The sequence below is a fragment of the Ixodes scapularis genome, unplaced genomic scaffold (genome assembly GCF_016920785.2).
Source record: "Ixodes scapularis isolate PalLabHiFi unplaced genomic scaffold, ASM1692078v2 PGA_scaffold5__190_contigs__length_132052651, whole genome shotgun sequence".
NCBI lineage: Eukaryota > Metazoa > Arthropoda > Arachnida > Ixodida > Ixodidae > Ixodes > Ixodes scapularis.
Window position 1 is genome coordinate 11,522,180 of NW_024609880.1, and position 17,358 is coordinate 11,539,537.

The 17,358-nt window shown below is 40.6% G+C and overlaps 1 protein-coding gene across 1 annotated transcript in view; it reads right to left on the reverse strand.

Moving 5' to 3' along the window:
- The window catches only part of LOC8050608, a 212,791-nt gene that overhangs the window by 12,765 nt on the left and 182,668 nt on the right, over nucleotides 1–17,358 (reverse strand). Inside the window, exons 23-28 of the mRNA XM_040215189.3 lie at nucleotides 15,530–15,698; nucleotides 11,924–11,990; nucleotides 11,384–11,450; nucleotides 11,106–11,191; nucleotides 8,405–8,537; nucleotides 3,664–3,762 (exon numbers count right to left, since the gene is read on the reverse strand). Of these exons, the coding sequence (XP_040071123.1) occupies nucleotides 3,664–3,762; nucleotides 8,405–8,537; nucleotides 11,106–11,191; nucleotides 11,384–11,450; nucleotides 11,924–11,990; nucleotides 15,530–15,698 (621 nt within the window). The remainder of the gene's footprint in view (nucleotides 1–3,663; nucleotides 3,763–8,404; nucleotides 8,538–11,105; nucleotides 11,192–11,383; nucleotides 11,451–11,923; nucleotides 11,991–15,529; nucleotides 15,699–17,358) is intronic.

The window sequence follows — 17,358 nt, forward strand, 5'->3', positions numbered from 1 at the left end:
TGGCAACACCTCGCCCTTTTATGTTTACCCTAATGCCTAAAAGCCGACGAACAATCAGAATGAAAAACAATATCCCGCAATTAACATTCACGTTCACAAAAAGGGGAAATACGTCTTTTTGTGTGTACATTAGTTCGCAAATCAAAATATTTTGAATGAGGTGTAGCTCAGAAAGCAAGGGAAAAAGAGGGAAAGAAGAGAGGGGGATTTTACAACTAGATGTTGATACTTGGCAACACCTCGCCCTTTTATATTTACCCTAATGCCTAAAAGCCGACGAACAATCAGAATGAAAAACAATATCGCGCAATTAACATTCACGTTCACAAAAAGGGGAAATACGTCTTTTTGTGTGTACATTAGTTCGCAAATCAAAATATTTTGAATGAGGTGTAGCTCAGAAAGCAAGGGAAAAAGAGGAAAAGAAGAGAGGGGGATTTTACAACTAGATGTTGATGCTTGGCAACACCTCGCCCTTTTATGTTTACCCTAATGCCTAAAAGCCGACGAACAATCAGAATGAAAAACAATATCCCGCAATTAACATTCACGTTCACAAAAAGGGGAAATACGTCTTTTTGTGTGTACATTAGTTCGCAAATCAAAATATTTTGAACGAGGTGTAGTTCAGAAAGCAAGGGAAAAAGAGGAAAAGAAGAGAGGGGGATTTTATAACTAGATGTTGATGCTTGGCAACACCTCGCCCTTTTATGTTTACCCTAATGCCTAAAAGCCGACGAACAATCAGAATGAAAAACAATATCCCGCAATTAACATTCACGTTCACAAAAAGGGGAAATACGTCTTTTTGTGTGTACATTAGTTCGCAAATCAAAATATTTTGAATGATGTGTAGCTCAGAAAGCAAGGGAAAAAGAGGAAAAGAAGAGAGGGGGATTTTACAACTAGATGTTGATGCTTGGCAACACCTCGCCCTTTTATGTTTACCCTAATGCCTAAAAGCCGACGAACAATCAGAATGAAAAACAATATCCCGCAATTAACATTCACGTTCACAAAAAGGGGAAATACGTCTTTTTGTGTGTACATTAGTTCGCAAATCAAAATATTTTGAATGAGGTGTAGCTCAGAAAGCAAGGGAAAAAGAGGAAAAGAAGAGAGGGGGATTTTACAACTAGATGTTAATGCTTGGCAACACCTCGCCCTTTTATGTTTACCCTAATGCCTAAAAGCCGACGAACAATCAGAATGAAAAACAATATCCTGCAATTAACATTCACGTTCACAAAAAGGGGAAATACGTCTTTTTGTGAGTACATTAGTTCGCAAATCAAAATATTTTGAATGAGGTGTAGCTCAGAAAGCAAGGGAAAAAGAGGAAAAGAAGAGAGGGGGATTTTACAACTAGATGTTGATGCTTGGCAACACCTCGCCCTTTTATGTTTACCCTAATGCCTAAAAGCCGACGAACAATCAGAATGAAAAACAATATCCCGCAATTAACATTCACGTTCACAAAAAGGGGAAATACGTCTTTTTGTGTGTACATTAGTTCGCAAATCAAAATATTTTGAATGAGGTGTAGCTCAGAAAGCAAGGGAAAAAGAGGAAAAGAAGAGAGGGGGATTTTACAACTAGATGTTGATGCTTGGCAACACCTCGCCCTTTTATGTTTACCCTAATGCCTAAAAGCCGACGAACAATCAGAATGAAAAACAATATCCCGCAATTAACATTCACGTTCACAAAAAGGGGAAATACGTCTTTTTGTGTGTACATTAGTTCGCAAATCAAAATATTTTGAATGAGGTGTAGCTCAGAAAGCAAGGGAAAAAGAGGAAAAGAAGAGGGGGATTTTACAACTAGATGTTGATGCTTGGCAACACCTCGCCCTTTTATGTTTACCCTAATGCCTAAAAGCCGACGAACAATCAGAATGAAAAACAATATCCCGCAATTAACATTCACGTTCACAAAAAGGGGAAATACGTCTTTTTGTGTGTACATTAGTTCGCAAATCAAGATATTTTGAATGAGGTGTAGCTCAGAAAGCAAGGGAAAAAGAGGAAAAGAAGAGAGGGGGATTTTACAACTAGATGTTGATGCTTGGCAACACCTCGCCCTTTTATGTTTACCCTAATGCCTAAAAGCCGACGAACAATCAGAATGAAAAACAATATCCCGCAATTAACATTCACGTTCACAAAAAGGGGAAATACGTCTTTTTGTGTGTACATTAGTTCGCAAATCAAAATATTTTGAATGAGGTGTAGCTCAGAAAGCAAGGGAAAAAGAGGAAAAGAAGAGAGGGGGATTTTACAACTAGATGTTGATGCTTGGCAACACCTCGCCCTTTTATGTTTACCCTAATGCCTAAAAGCCGACGAACAATCAGAATGAAAAACAATATCCCGCAATTAACATTCACGTTCACAAAAAGGGGAAATACGTCTTTTTGTGTGTACATTAGTTCGCAAATCAAAATATTTTGAACTAGGTGTAGTTCAGAAAGCAAGGGAAAAAGAGGAAAAGAAGAGAGGGGGATTTTACAACTAGATGTTGATGCTTGGCAACACCTCGCCCTTTTATGTTTACCCTAATGCCTAAAAGCCGACGAACAATCAGAATGAAAAACAATATCCCGCAATTAACATTCACGTTCACAAAAAGGGGAAATACGTCTTTTTGTGTGTACATTAGTTCGCAAATCAAAATATTTTGAATGAGGTGTAGCTCAGAAAGCAAGGGAAAAAGAGGAAAAGAAGAGAGGGGGATTTTACAACTAGATGTTGATGCTTGGCAACACCTCGCCCTTTTATGTTCACCCTAATGCCTAAAAGCCGACGAACAATCAGAATGAAAAACAATATCCCGCAATTAACATTCACGTTCACAAAAAGGGGAAATACGTCTTTTTGTGTGTACATTAGTTCGCAAATCAAAATATTTTGAACTAGGTGTAGTTCAGAAAGCAAGGGAAAAAGAGGAAAAGAAGAGAGGGGGATTTTACAACTAGATGTTGATGCTTGGCAACACCTCGCCCTTTTATGTTTACCCTAACGCCTAAAAGCCGACGAACAATCAGAATGAAAAACGATATCCCGCAATTAACATTCACGTTCACAAAAAGGGGAAATACGTCTTTTTGTGCGTACATTAGTTCGCAAATCAAAATATTTTGAACTAGGTGTAGTTCAGAAAGCAAGGGAAAAAGAGGAAAAGAAGAGAGGGGGATTTTACAACTAGATGTTAATGCTTGGCGACACCTTACCCTTTTATGTTTACCCTAATGCCTAAAAGCCGAAAAACAATAACAATGAAAAACATTATCTTACAATTAACATTCACTGTCACAAGAAGGGGAATGCGTCTTTTTGTGTGAACTTTAGTTCGCAAATCAAAATATTTTAACGATGCGTATCCCAGGAAGCAAGGGAAACCAGAAGGAAAGAGGGAAAGTTTATGAAAGGTGTCGTGAAAATTAAAGCGGGTGGCAAATGATATTGCGGCCTTGACTTTCTCCGAAACTAGGAAGACTGAGCAGCTGTTTGGGTAAAGCATTGCAAACCTGTTTATACTCTTTTTAACGGTGATAACTAACACGACCTTGCTTGTGGTGCCGGCAAGGGCCGACACATGAACTCTTATCGTGTGTGCTTGCAACTGCGTATAAAAGGACCGAGGCCATGATGGTTTGCTCACCGAACCCTTCACCATGCTTCCAGTGTTCATGATGCTTCTTTTAATGGCGTCTCGAGTTTTCTTGTTCATTAGCACGTGGCAAACGAAAATTCCTAAGCCCTAGAAACAGAAGCAATTATATGAAAAGATGTAATTAATACTAATTGCAAAACAAAAGCATCATCAGTACAAGAGGCAGCTTTAATAAGAACTGCCACTTGAAAATTAAGGAAAGCGTTTTCATCGGCACTCGTAGTTATCTCACCACAAATGCATATGCCCAGAGTAAAATAAAGAACGGCTAATACTTGCCTGTAGCAAGATATGTTTTAGTTCTAAATTTCACACTAATTTCTCACAGTCGAAAATGTACACAGCTGCATATTTCGGAATGTGGAATTTTTTGGAACTGCCACAATATGTGTTCTTGTTTTCTTGCCAAACGTATGACATGTCGATATAGAATATTCTGAATAATGTGTCTAAGCAAAATGTGAAACTTTCACAGCTACAAAATTCCAAATATTCATCTGACTGCATACACCGCCAATCGTCTGAGGCTGCTTCATGAGCAACAACTCAAAAGCGTTTCTTGTGGCGCCATTGATTTCCAAAATGTTGTGCTGGCAACTGCAGAATGTGTAGCGATTATGTGAGGCAAGCCTTATTCGTTTTTGTAATCTAAGTGCACGTACCACCTTGTGTCGTTACGTGTCAAGATCATTCTAAAAATATACAAGGTGTTTCATATTGAAATCTAATAGGCTTCTTAAACGGGTGAGTGTTACACATGTGCCTTCTTCACCTTGCATTTATAAGGGTGGGTAAATATTGGACAAGGAAATGACTGTCATATTAAGTCGGCTGATTAATTACAATTTATGCAATCACGCTTTAATTGATGGCTTATTGATAATGTTGCAAGTGCAGTATTGACAATTATAATTAGAGACGAAACCAACTTAATCTCTTTTAAAGACGCCAACGGGCTTCGAGATATTCATCGTGTAGCAGTCGCGTTCTTTCGCCTCATATTCAAACTGAACGCATAAAGTTCTTTTGTGCACATCATTATCTCGGGGAGATCAAACCGACTGCACGTGCCGAGTGATGCTGACTCACTCTGTGGGCAGTGTAGCTACTTGGGACGCCGTCGCAGCTACAAATAAGCAAAAACAAACATCTTTTGTTGGCGTAGATGAAATTCCACTTTGTATTATTAAAGGCTGTTGCTGGTTGCTGGCTCATGTATTAGCACATATTTTTAACCTGTGTTTGTGTATAAGCGAATTTTCCACGACGTGAAAGAAAGCCATCGCCGTGGCCATTCATAAAAATGGTGATGCCTGCATTTTAACGAATTACCATTCTGTGTCACTATTGCGTCGTTTCGCTAAAGTAATTGATACCAGTATGGCAACGTGTATTTTTTCTCATTTATCAAAGTAACTGACGCAGACACAACCTGGCTTTATTAGAGGACGTTCAGATGAAACTGAACTTTGTTCGTGCCTAGACCACTCAGACCCGGTTGTTTAAGGGGAGACACTACCCAGAAAAAACAATTTCGGCAAAAAAAGTTGATTTTGACAAATATCATATTTACATCCACCAACATCCAGAGGGTATTCCCAGAATGTTTCAATAGGTTACACCGCATAATTAATTTTTCATAACTTTTTTTGGTCCACCAAAGTAGAGAGAGGTTGGAGCACTTCGAATGCATTTTTCTCCATTCCAGTGTTTGGCAGAAATTTCGCTGTAGGAAATATTGTTATTACGTAACTTGGATTAACTTATAGAAGTTTTTCTAGGATGAAATTTTAAGGGGAAGATAACTATGAGCTTGTATTTTTTTGTCATTTTTCATGCTCAAGAACTAAACTTTTGGACAAAGGATGAAGATCTAAAAAAGAGTATTTGTGTTTTTCTGGCTTTTCTGTCATGAAAGATGGCATAATATAGAAATATAGCTCAATAGTTATCTGCTCTGAACTGCCCTAAAGCAATATAAAACATGAAAATGACAAATTTATAAGTGATTTTAAGACGATAGTTTTCTTACACAGACACGCCCACTTTCATCTTTGAACACTTGCAATTTTTTTGTACGTCACCCAGGTTAACAAAATTTGGCAGAAATGTTCTCAACGTTAACGGAAACAAGCCCTGTAAATCTAATTTAAATCAGACAACCAATTAAACCCCAAACCCCTTAAAATCGAGGTCAGTTTGACTCCAATTACTTCGGTCTATCAAAGGCTTTTGATGAGGTTGATGATTTTTTGCTTGTACAAATATCGAAACAATATGGTATTGCCATATTGTTTGAGTATGGTGATACCCCTAAGCTTTGTGGATGCGGTTCTATGCTTCTTTCAGCTTAAGTTCAGACGCCGACGATGCTACGATCAATTGGGACCAATCAAGCAGGGTAAACAGTGCAAGTCACTGGCTTTTATTTTTGTGATTGGTTCCGCGATGACGGAACGCGTACAGAAACATGACGAAATTCATGATGGTGCGCTTAGTAAGCTGTCTGATCAGACCTATCAGCTCGTAGCGTCGGTTGAATTGGCTTGGCTGCCCAGCCGAGCAGCCAAGCCAATTCGGTAGTAATGGGCGGTGCCACTAATCTGTGGGCGCGGCTTAGAGCGTGCCCTGACCTCCACCAGCGTAAATATTGCGGGATTCTTTTTGTGAAAAAAGATGTGTCGCATTTATGCCCTTCAGGAAAACTGTTGTTAATTTCAGTGCATAATTAGGGACAGGAAGTCTCACACTCGTTTTGCGTACGGCTTCAAAATAATTTGACAAAACTGCGCAAACTGATCGACAAAATATCTCCAAGATTGTTTGGATTTAGAAACTAGTGTAAATAAGTTTACTTGTTACTGATGAGAATACTGAAATTGCAACATAACTAAAAGGATCGAAAACTTTCACACACACACAATTTATTTATTGACGAACGTATCGTGAGTGTTATTTCCAGATATATTTTCTGTCGAGCCTGATGAAAGTGTGGTGAAGACGTTATTATGTAACTATCACCCGTTTAGAAAAAAATGTTTGAATCAATATTAATCATCCGCTCTCTATCTCTCTCTCTCTCTATATATATATATATATATCTGTATATATATTTGCAAAAAAGGACACATGCTGCCATAGCAAAGTGTCAAGACACAATTTTATCGTAATATTCTTTCGATCTCAAAAAGTTTATTTTAAAAATACTCCTCTACACTTTCTTTTACGAATACTTGAAAAGATACAACTTCGAGGACAGGGATGGAAACAGGACTTCTTTCAATCCCGTCCTCGATGTTTTATCCTTTCAAGTATTCATATCTATTCACCAACAAGCTCATTTTCAATTATTGCAAGCCGCGTCTGCAACCTCAAGTCTCCTTCCTATAGAGATAAAAAAGGCATTTTATTGAACCTGGTTTGCAACCCACGCATCATAACAGTTTTTAGGCAAGATGCTGAGTCGGCAAAATATAGCTTGGTTCCTACACATTATGATTAAAAGTTATTTATAAGTGCTAACTATTTCCAGAGACAAGCTCGGGCGAGTCTCGTATTAATATTTACGCCTAACGAAATTTTTCTACTTGATCTATTGGCTGGCAGTTCAATTGTGATGCATCAAAAAGAGGTTGCCATCGCATGCAGTAGCTGACGGTTTGTTATTTATGATCCCCATGCTCTGCCAACAGTGCACGGAAGGAGTTCATAACGCTGCAAGCACAATTCATATTGGGCGCACTTTGAGCAGCAAATCACTCCGGGTATAGATAGATTCACATGTATACGTATACTATGTCTAGTGCTCTATGATCCAAGATTTAGTTCAAGCAAATTGAAAACTTTGCAAGATGAATACCAACAGCCAATATATATTGAGTTTGAGGTAAGCGTGTTAACTTAGTTAACAATATTATGGAAGCTGAACACAAAATGAAAGGCTAGGACGGACATGAACATGCTGTACATGTCTGTCCTCTCTCCCTTTTAAGATTAGCTTTCAAATTGTTGTGAGTTAATAGTCATATAAGTCCAACGCATTTTTCTCTTGTCATAGTTCTTGAATGTACAATATGAACGAGGAATCTGGTGAATTCACGTTTTAACAAACAGGTTTCACTGGCACAAACACAAAGAAATCTGCGAAGTTATTGTATTAAAAACGGCATGTCATTTATAAGCATCCCACGCATATGACAATGATCACTGGCCTCTGAATAACTTAGATTTATAATAAGACGGAAGAAAAGGGGCGACGTCTACTTTTTACCTATTCACATTATTTTACTATTATAGCACCACATAAAAGTAGCGTAGAACTTTTGCCTTTTAGTTAGAAAACTACCAAAATAACCAATGTGGGCACCTGACGAGCAAAGAAATATATTCGAAAACCTAGGCTTACGTAAGGAAACTGCCAGGTTTAGTTATTTAGGAATTCCATATTTCTGTACTACGTCGGACGTTCTTCGTATTATGGTTCTAGGTGTGTTCGTCTTTAACGGTCACTTAAACGAAAACTGTTTACAGCACTGAACATTCCGGTTTGATTACAAAATACCCTAACACGACATCAGAAAGCCCTACACTGCACACGCATACAAGTAGCTAAACGGTGAGAATAGATCAGCGTTACATTCTCTGTCCTTTCAAATTTATAATTTAATTAAAAACAGCATCATTGAGAGTATTTACAAGTATCGGTTCTATTAGTCACAGAAGTACTTACTTGTAATGAATTGAAGACGGTGAATAAATATGCTCCTACTCGATACAGATTGTCACTTCCAAGCATGAGGAAGCCGAGAAGCCAAGTTAATCCGAGAATCGGCAGGAGGATCACGGTTCCACGGACCCAGTTTCTGAACAAAATATGACTGTTGGTTAGATTGAGTATGCTATTATCATTTTAAGTCCCCCGCACAACTGAAGACGTGGCCAAGTGACTTTCCCAGTGCTTGCATCGTCATATAACAAACACCATTGACTTCGGAAATAAATCGAAAGTGGTAAAATCGGTACAGGAGGAACAACATGACTGAAGCCAATCTACTTCATGGGTGAGAAGCACAGTTTGTTTAGGAAAACGTTGGCGGTCTAGAAGGGTTATCTTTTCAAGATGGACCACACTGAATGCCGCAGTATACCTTGGGTGTAGGTATGGGAACTTTCAAACGTTCGGGATCTGGTATTCGATATAGTTTTCTGAATTCAGAAGACAACAATGCTAAGGTAGTGAAAAGGGTAGTATATAGATATTGTTCAATCTCGAATATGATATTCTTATGTTCAATAATACCAGTTTTGCATGAAACATACCGGGAGAAAGTGTTCCAAGGTATGTCTTTCGCGTATCTGAACGCAAGGAGGAGCATGGGTGCCACATTGCAGACCATGGTTGGTTGTTTACTGACTCAAATAAAAGCTTTATGATAATGATGATGATTAAGATGATGATGGCTATGCCAATCAGAGGGCAACACAGAGAACGCGCATGAAACCCACGATGACGAAGCAGTCAAGCGCGCATCGTCATCGGCTGATATCTGGGGGAAACAAAAGCACCTGGGCTCCTTTGGGGATAAACAAACGCACGAGGTGCGCAAAGAGCAGATCAACCTGCACGCCGTACACTGCAGTTTTACTTCACATATTTCCGGCAAACCATCTACATGTGTTCGCGGTTGCGTGACTAGTTTGCTTGAAAATACTTGCACTATCCTTCCAAACTAAAAGCTAATGGTACACCCTTTGAATAGTGACCCATATATTCGGTGAGGTCTACCCTTTGCAAGTTTCATATATATTTTATTTGTACACACCTAAAAAATAACTGGATGCAGAAGGGAGCTTAGAAATCCAGCAGCCCCGATAAACAACGTTTCTGGGCTGAACACCGTTCACTTGCGTTTACATTATTTTTTCAACGTTCACTGGACCAGTAATGAGAACTACTTTTTTAGACACAATTCACTCTGAAACGTAGAAAACAATTCTGTAGTGCAAGGACGGTTAATCTAACAATTTCATAATGATCAATGCAAAAAATAAATAGAATATAGAATTGAAGCTAAGCAGCGGCATATATTTCAACGTTTTTTCTAAATATTGTATTTTTATTTTTTGCTTTTTATATTAGTCAATTTTATTCACCTATCATTCACGATTTTGCAGACAAGCCACCTAACATAGGATAAGATACTATTCTAAGCCAAAAAAGTGTTCACAGAATAATTAAATCTTTTGAATCTATTCAAGATATGAACGACTACGCGAGCAAAATCATTAAAAGAAAGTAACAATATTTCATTTTTAATGAGAGGGTGGGACTTTAGAGAGCCACTCTAATCCAATGTTGGGCCCTCCAAGCAGGGTGTACAAGAACTGGGCCATTACGAAAGCAAACACTTAATACCGTGAGAAATACGAGATGATTCCAGAGTACGCGGGGCTCTGTGGCCTTTGATTTTAACACCGGTAAAAAGAAAACTTGCTTATGCAAGATAATCGTGTAGTTAAAATGTCTGTCAATCTCTGGCTCAAAAAAGGTTGCCTAATTAATCTTTGCGTGCTTCGGAAAAAAAAATGTTTCCTAGGTTTGATCAACGTATTCCAGCAAAGCACGGAGTCATCCCCTTTTTTGCTATTGCAGATCACTGCCATTTGTTAGAAATTGCTTCAAAAGATGTTGAACTGCATTACATTATAGTGGGTCTCTCTAGGGTGTTATACGTTTGTATAGCACTCGTAGTTTCTAAAGACCAAATTGTGGCCGCATCGGTTTCCCTCGAACACTGGCCATTTTGAGATATGACGTCTTTCTGTCTTCCAGATATTAACAGTGGCAGTAGAACGTTGTCAATATATATTTTTGAGTTGTAAATTTACATCGAGGTAACAGTTTCTTCTCGTTACCAGATTGAAGATGATATGCTACAGAAGCCCCGATAGCAAGAAACAAAACACTACTATTAGTAATTTATTTCAGAAATGACTCCCTTATATCGAGAGTATTTGCGTTCTGTTTTATTCGGAGGGTGACATAGTCTCCTGCCATATACATACCCTCGTTGGTCACTGCACGCGTCACGACAATCATGAAGGTAAGTCTAAGGCGGCACGTACTCCATGGCAAGTTCAACACAACCTCTGCCCCCATCCTAGGACTTTATTAGGACGTCATAAACTGTGCTAGTAACAGGTTACTATAACATTGAAGTGGCCATTTCGAACACACTGTTTGAGGACTGTCTCTGGTATGAGCATTTCAACTATGCCACGAAAGGAGACTATAAGGATGAGTCTTCATGTTTTTTGCGACAGCCTTGGCATGCTCATTTAGCCGCAATCTTTACGTAACTACTTTTATTCTGACCTCCCCTTCCTACATAATAAAACAATAACCAATGAGCACATAAAAAAAAACTCACCGTACTTTCTCGATGGTGCTTTTTTCTACGACAGCCCTCACGTGAGACATCTTCCAGAGTACAAGGCCAAGCGCTCCCATGTTTAACTGTATGTATCGATAGAAACAACATGGACTTTATTAGTTTTATAACTGATCACGCTTATTTGTGATAGCTTCATAAAATACAAGTTGTTGTTGGGAATGTCTTGTAAACTTGAGCGCAAAATGCATTTTATTATAGGAAACGGCAGAAAGGAAACGACACTTGCAATTTTTCATCTGGACTGGACCACTCACACATATAACAGCAGCAACCGGTCCAATGAAGCTGAACCGAGAGCCATACTCCACGGGAAGCCAGCAGCTAGCATATTTAAAAAGAAAACAGTTATGATACACATTTTGAAAAAAGTAGGCTTAATACAAGCGACATTTTAAACGTATAATATAAAGGATTGTATCTGAAAAAAAAATTAATGGAAATCTTACGAGTAGAATCCAACGTTTAGCTAAGAGACGTTGTCCGAAAAAGTCAAGTCTCGAAGCAAAATGTCGAATTACACTTTGATGTTTCCAGGGCGCAGTTCTAAATTTCTTTTTTCCAGCTTTACCTGCGTTTGCGCTTTGTTTAGGTTTAATTTTGTGTCATGAAATAGTTCATATACAGATGTATACTTGTGGTTGTGGCATAGGGTTTTGAGGTTTTAGACCGCACATTAATCAGAAGTAAGTGTGGTGCGCTTATTTTAGTGTTAAAGGTTTATACTAGGATCAGCGAATAATTTGACGAAGTAAGTAGCTGAAGGTAAAAAGTACAGACGTTAAATGCGTACTTACACATTTGCTTTTCCGTAGTACTTTTGGCGAATTCCAAAGGTTACGCACGATATAATCAGTGGAATCCCTTAAAAAAGAGAGACAAAATATATCTGGATTAAATACTTGACTAAAAGTAATGATGCAAAAGTAATTAAATCGTCTCAAACTAGAAGGAGGCTAGAAGACAAAATAATTTACCGTTTTGAGTGCAGTGTCAATCTACTGTGTATATTTTTTCGCACTCGATTAGTAGTGCGACGATATATGGTGTATGCTACTTCTGATATGTACTTTTCTTATTCTAAAATGCAAATTTTATTCTTGGTTTTTTTTTTATTAAGCAAGTTGAGCGGTCAATTGGCATATCAGTTGCCAGCTTGTAATGCCTTGAGCGTGGAAAAGTCTTAAGAAATGTAACCTTCGAATAATTAACGCAAGCTTCATGTTATGTAAAAAAAGAGAAGAATGAAATATAACTGCGAAGAGTTCCCAGAATCTAGTTTTGGGGTAAGGCTCTATATTTTCTAAGAGTCGCCTAATAAAGAACTAAACGTTAACTAAAAGTTATTTGACTCCCTAGTTAAGTCAAACAAAATCTAATAAAATTGGTCGGTTCATTTAAGAGCAGTTTGCAATTGGCGTGCTCTGCCAGAACATGTGATAAAAGCATGCATCGTGTGATAAACCCATTTTAAAATTTCATTGACCTAACATTGTTGACAGGTGTGAATCGCCACTTCGAGCTAGTATGGTGCGAATCCGAACAACCAATACTCGAATCCAAGTGTCACCAAACCTAATAATAAAGGCGAAAATTTAATCCATAGAATGTCCAATCAGAGCAGCCTGATTTGTGCTAAGTGCCTTTCCAAAATATGGATTCCTCGAACGATTTGGTGGTACTACAAAATGTTGCATATATCTGCCAAGGGCCATAATATCATAAAACTTTTATCATTGCATGTAAAGTGCATGAAGTCATGTCATTGCTCTTATGATTAAATTGCATGATGCAATCCGATCAAACAGTTTATCTGACCGTCTATTTGACGAGGGGTCGTCAATGTGCTTCAATTGCGTGGGTGTCCTTAAGGTGTAGAATAGATTGTTCGGGAATGAATCAAAGTTGCAACTTATATCCGATACTGACAAGCCTTTAGGGCTCATTTAGAGCCCACTGCAATGTCAGCAAGCTTCAACGCGCTCTTGTTAACATGGCTGCTTTGACATAGCCATATAAGAGGAGAGGTTGACTTAGTTTCGCTCAGCGTCGCTCGGCACATTCTGGGCTCTCAAGTAGAAGCTCGACCCACTTGTACTAAGAACATAGAAGCGGGGTTCTGCGCGGGTGGAGCTGAAATAATGTGGGAAACGTCAACATTGGATCCCGCGTAAGAAATAAGTTAGCGAAAAGAATGAAAGCTGTTTACAGATCCCTGTAACACCGAATTAGAGCGCAGCTCTTGAGGAGGAGGAGGGAAGGGTACTGAGGGGAGCGTATACCCCTCCTCCCTCCTCCTCACCTCCTCATCCTGCCTGCTACTCCTCCTTCCGAGCGGCGTCGGCGGAACCGTGAACTCACGTGACCCTTTGTCCTCACGGGGGTCACGTGACTTCACAGGGGTCACGTGACCTCACGGGGGCTACGTGTCGTCATGGGGGTCACGTGACCTCATGGGGGTCACGTGACGTCACTCATGACGTCACCAGGGTCACCGGTGACGTCACGAGGGCGACGTTTCGGCATGGTGCCGAAACGTCACCGTGCCGAAACGTCACCGCGGTTACGCCGACGGCGACGGCGACGTCGCTCAAGCCGGAAACGGGCGCCTAAGAGCTGCGCTCTAGAAAAAAGGAGAAGCGTTATACTTTGTGTCACTAATTGCGTGCAGTACAGGCGAAGGCAACGCCAGGCGAGGGGAGAAAGGGCAAGCACTAGGAAGGCTGGGGAGGAGGAGAGAAACCTCCTGTCCTCTCTAACGTTCATATCGTTCTCCCGTCCTTCCCTGGCTCACCATTGCCCTCCTCTACCGTCCCGCCTTCCTAGTGCTCACCCTTTCTCTCTTCACTTGGCGTTGCCTTCGCCTGCGCTGCACGCAAGTAGTGACACGGAGTATAGCGTACGCACTGCTTGATGATACGATGGATTATAAACAACGTTTTTTTATAATCAATAATTGAAGAGACACGATTTTAATTTATATAGGAAGTGCAAAAGGTTCCGGAGCTCATTGATCTGGAAATTTAGTTTTAGAAATATTGCTGTTCGCGCGGCAAAGTTGTCAACGCACGTGGCCGCCACGCCGAGGAAAGGTGTTCGAGACCCGTGCGAACCAGGTTTGGTACGGTTCTTTTTGTATAATTTCTGTGCGTTTCAGGAAAGTTCCAGCCCATTCCCGGCTTTCCACAAGTGTTTTGGTTTGGAACACTCCTGAACGGTACGCGTGTATAAGAGCAGCGGTAAAGGGCTGTCCAAACCGGAAGCTTCAGAAATCGTCAGGCGACACAACTCCGTCAAAAGTCGTGAAAGTTGAAGTCCGGCAGTCTGATATCTATTTGGACACAACCTACCAAAGATCAGTTAGCTTTTCGGTGAGCTCGGTGCTCGTGAGGCTTGACGACATGCATGGAAGCTCATTTACTAAGAAGCACGAAAAAACCGCTTGACTTTAAAGTCTGTACCACCGTGACATCACGCCAGTAGGGAGCGCGCGAAAATTTGAATGCTAGGTTTGGCATCATCTTTATTTACGGTTTTCTTGATAGCTACTTTGAATTTCGAAACAATAAACAGAATATCGGAAGGACTAAAGTCCGTGTTGAAGATGAAGTAATAAGGCAGGCGAGCTGGTTAAAGTTAAACATTTCTAAAACCCAAGACGGAGGATACAAAGAGGGGACAAACACAAGATGTCTGAATTGAGACGTCTTGTGTTTGTCCTCTTTTTGTAGCCTCCGTCTTGCGTTTTAAAAATATTTAAAATGCGGGTATTCAGAAAATGCAATTTGTTTGGGTAGCTCAAGAAACAACCGGAGTACTCCCTTAACGCGCTGCTTGGGGACAGTAGCCCTCCCGCTGCGAACGTAAGATGCTGGCACCTTTCTCTGTTAATTGTAGTTACAACCTCGCCTGTTGAAAATTTAATTTTCAGTTTCCTATTCATGTCCTATTTTGTTTTGTGACAACATGAAAGTGGGCGCCTTCTATGTTATTTTCATATGCATTATTTTAGTTGTGAAGTATCTGCTTAGGCAAATTTTCATTTATTAGAGTTTATTAGACCTATACAGAGTAAACAAAAACGATTTTCTATAAGCTGTCAAGGAGAGTGGTGATATCAAGCTCAAAACAAGAACGTTGTGCATCAACTAAACTCATTGGTTTCTAACACAAAATGCACGCGCTTCACATTTTTGTGATTTCGCAGCGTAGAATTCCCTGTTTGTCTCGTTTGCAAACAAAGCCTCGCTGGAATGCGTTTTGTCGTTCTTGTATGTAAGTTGTTACATACACCGGTGAACGTTAGTTTCATAGTATGAAATGGACTCTCGAATGACCGTTGCGGGGGCCCGTGGTTTGCAGCTTTGGTAAGAGACAAGTAATGTTTGAGACGATGGTCATACCGTATCCCGCGATGTAGTACCTCTCGTAGTAAGTTCTCTTTTGGTTGAACACCTTCCAGAGGAGTACGATGATGTTGCATCCTTCCAGTGCCATCCACGCAAAGGCGGACAGAAAGAAGAAATGCAGGAGGAGGGCAACGGTCGTGCATACTCCGGGGCTCTTCACGAACTGCAGAGTCAGATACAATGCCAACAAGGATGTAAGAGCATTTGTTGGGTGAAGTGAATGTTAGGGCGCAAAGGACCTGGTTTAGATTGAACATGACATAGACCCCGAGGCTGCAGGCAAAAAATGACACAAACACTAACAGGTCTCGAGATATTTTAGTGTTCATGTCTTTTTTTTTTTTTGCCTGCAGTCTCGGGACTTGTGTCACATTTGTTGGGTTTCGCTTCGATTGATGCTGCGGGCACATTTTGTAGACAGCTGGGGGCGCGCAAGTTCCGATATAAATAAAATGTTAAAACTTAAGTTGTTGAATGTTTACCTCAAGGGTGACTGGCTAATGTTGGCTCAATCCTTATGTCATGATTTACGAGACAAGAAAAAAAAAAGAAAATAAAAGGGGAATAAACAGGACATTTTCGACGGTGCGAAAGAGGAAGAAGGAAGAGGCGCGAGAGGCCAAGCAAGCCGACGAGCCGCGAGAGTTGGGAGCAGTTTTCTGGGGTCGCGGAGCTCGGGTCGGCTGTGTCCCGTCCTCGAAACCCACTTCGCCAGGCTTGGATCACTGTGCAAGGCATCGACATCTTGGTGCGAAGGGCACCAGCGGCCGGGCATCATTCTCGAACGATTCGCTCAACGACGATCCACCCGCCACATCCCATGGGGATCATGCAGAGAGAGGACTATTTTTCTTGACCGTGTATATCTTTACTTTTGAATGCAAGATTTCTTTAACCTATCCGACGCTTTTGATAACATTGTTCTTTTTCTTAGGGGCGAAGCTCCTTAGGGTCTAGCCTTGTCCGTCCGGCGTCCGTGCTCACATCAATCTTGCTGATGCTCGTGCTCGTGATCGTGCTCGTCAGCTTACGTGCTCACGTGCTCGTGCAGGGCAAAAAAATGACAAAAAAAATGTTTGCGCGGTCGACAGGATTCGAACCTGTGCGGAAAGACCCCAATGGATTTCTAGTCCATCGCCTTAACCACTCGGCCACGACTGCGCGGGACGAGTAGGGGGCTCTGAGATGTGGTAGTAACTCAAGTGCTGGGGATGTCATGGATGAAACGTTGCATGTAGCTGCTCAACGTCTATACAGGAGAGGGCGCTGCGGTCAAATGCGTGTATAATCGCGTTAAACTTTGCATGCATTGGCTCAACGTTTATAGACGAGAGGGCGCTGCAGTCAAATGCTCAAATGCGTATATAACCACGTTTCATACCTCACATTTTCTTTCTGACAGGATGAAAACGAACGAAAAACTCGGCATGCTGCGGCTCAGCGTCTACGCATAGAAGCAACACCAGAGCTTCGCCCCAATCAACATCATTCATCACGTGAAGATGCGGTCATTTTTTTTCTTCTTCTTACAGTAAAGTATGTTTTGAATTCGCACGCTGGCTCTGGTTCTCATAATTCCCTCTCACGTTCCCGAACGAAACTGTCACCTTATCGACCCTCTTGAAACACAAATGGAGGGCACTAGCAGTAACTTAAAGGGTATGTTGGACCACATTCGCCAACATCTGCCCTCAAGATTCTACAGCCGCTCAAGTTGATTTGAAAGTATGAGGCTTCTGACATGAAACTTCAATATTTTAATAGGGGCACAAATGAAAAGAAAAAGAACAAAATACTTGGAAGCATCTGTGTTGTACCGCCAC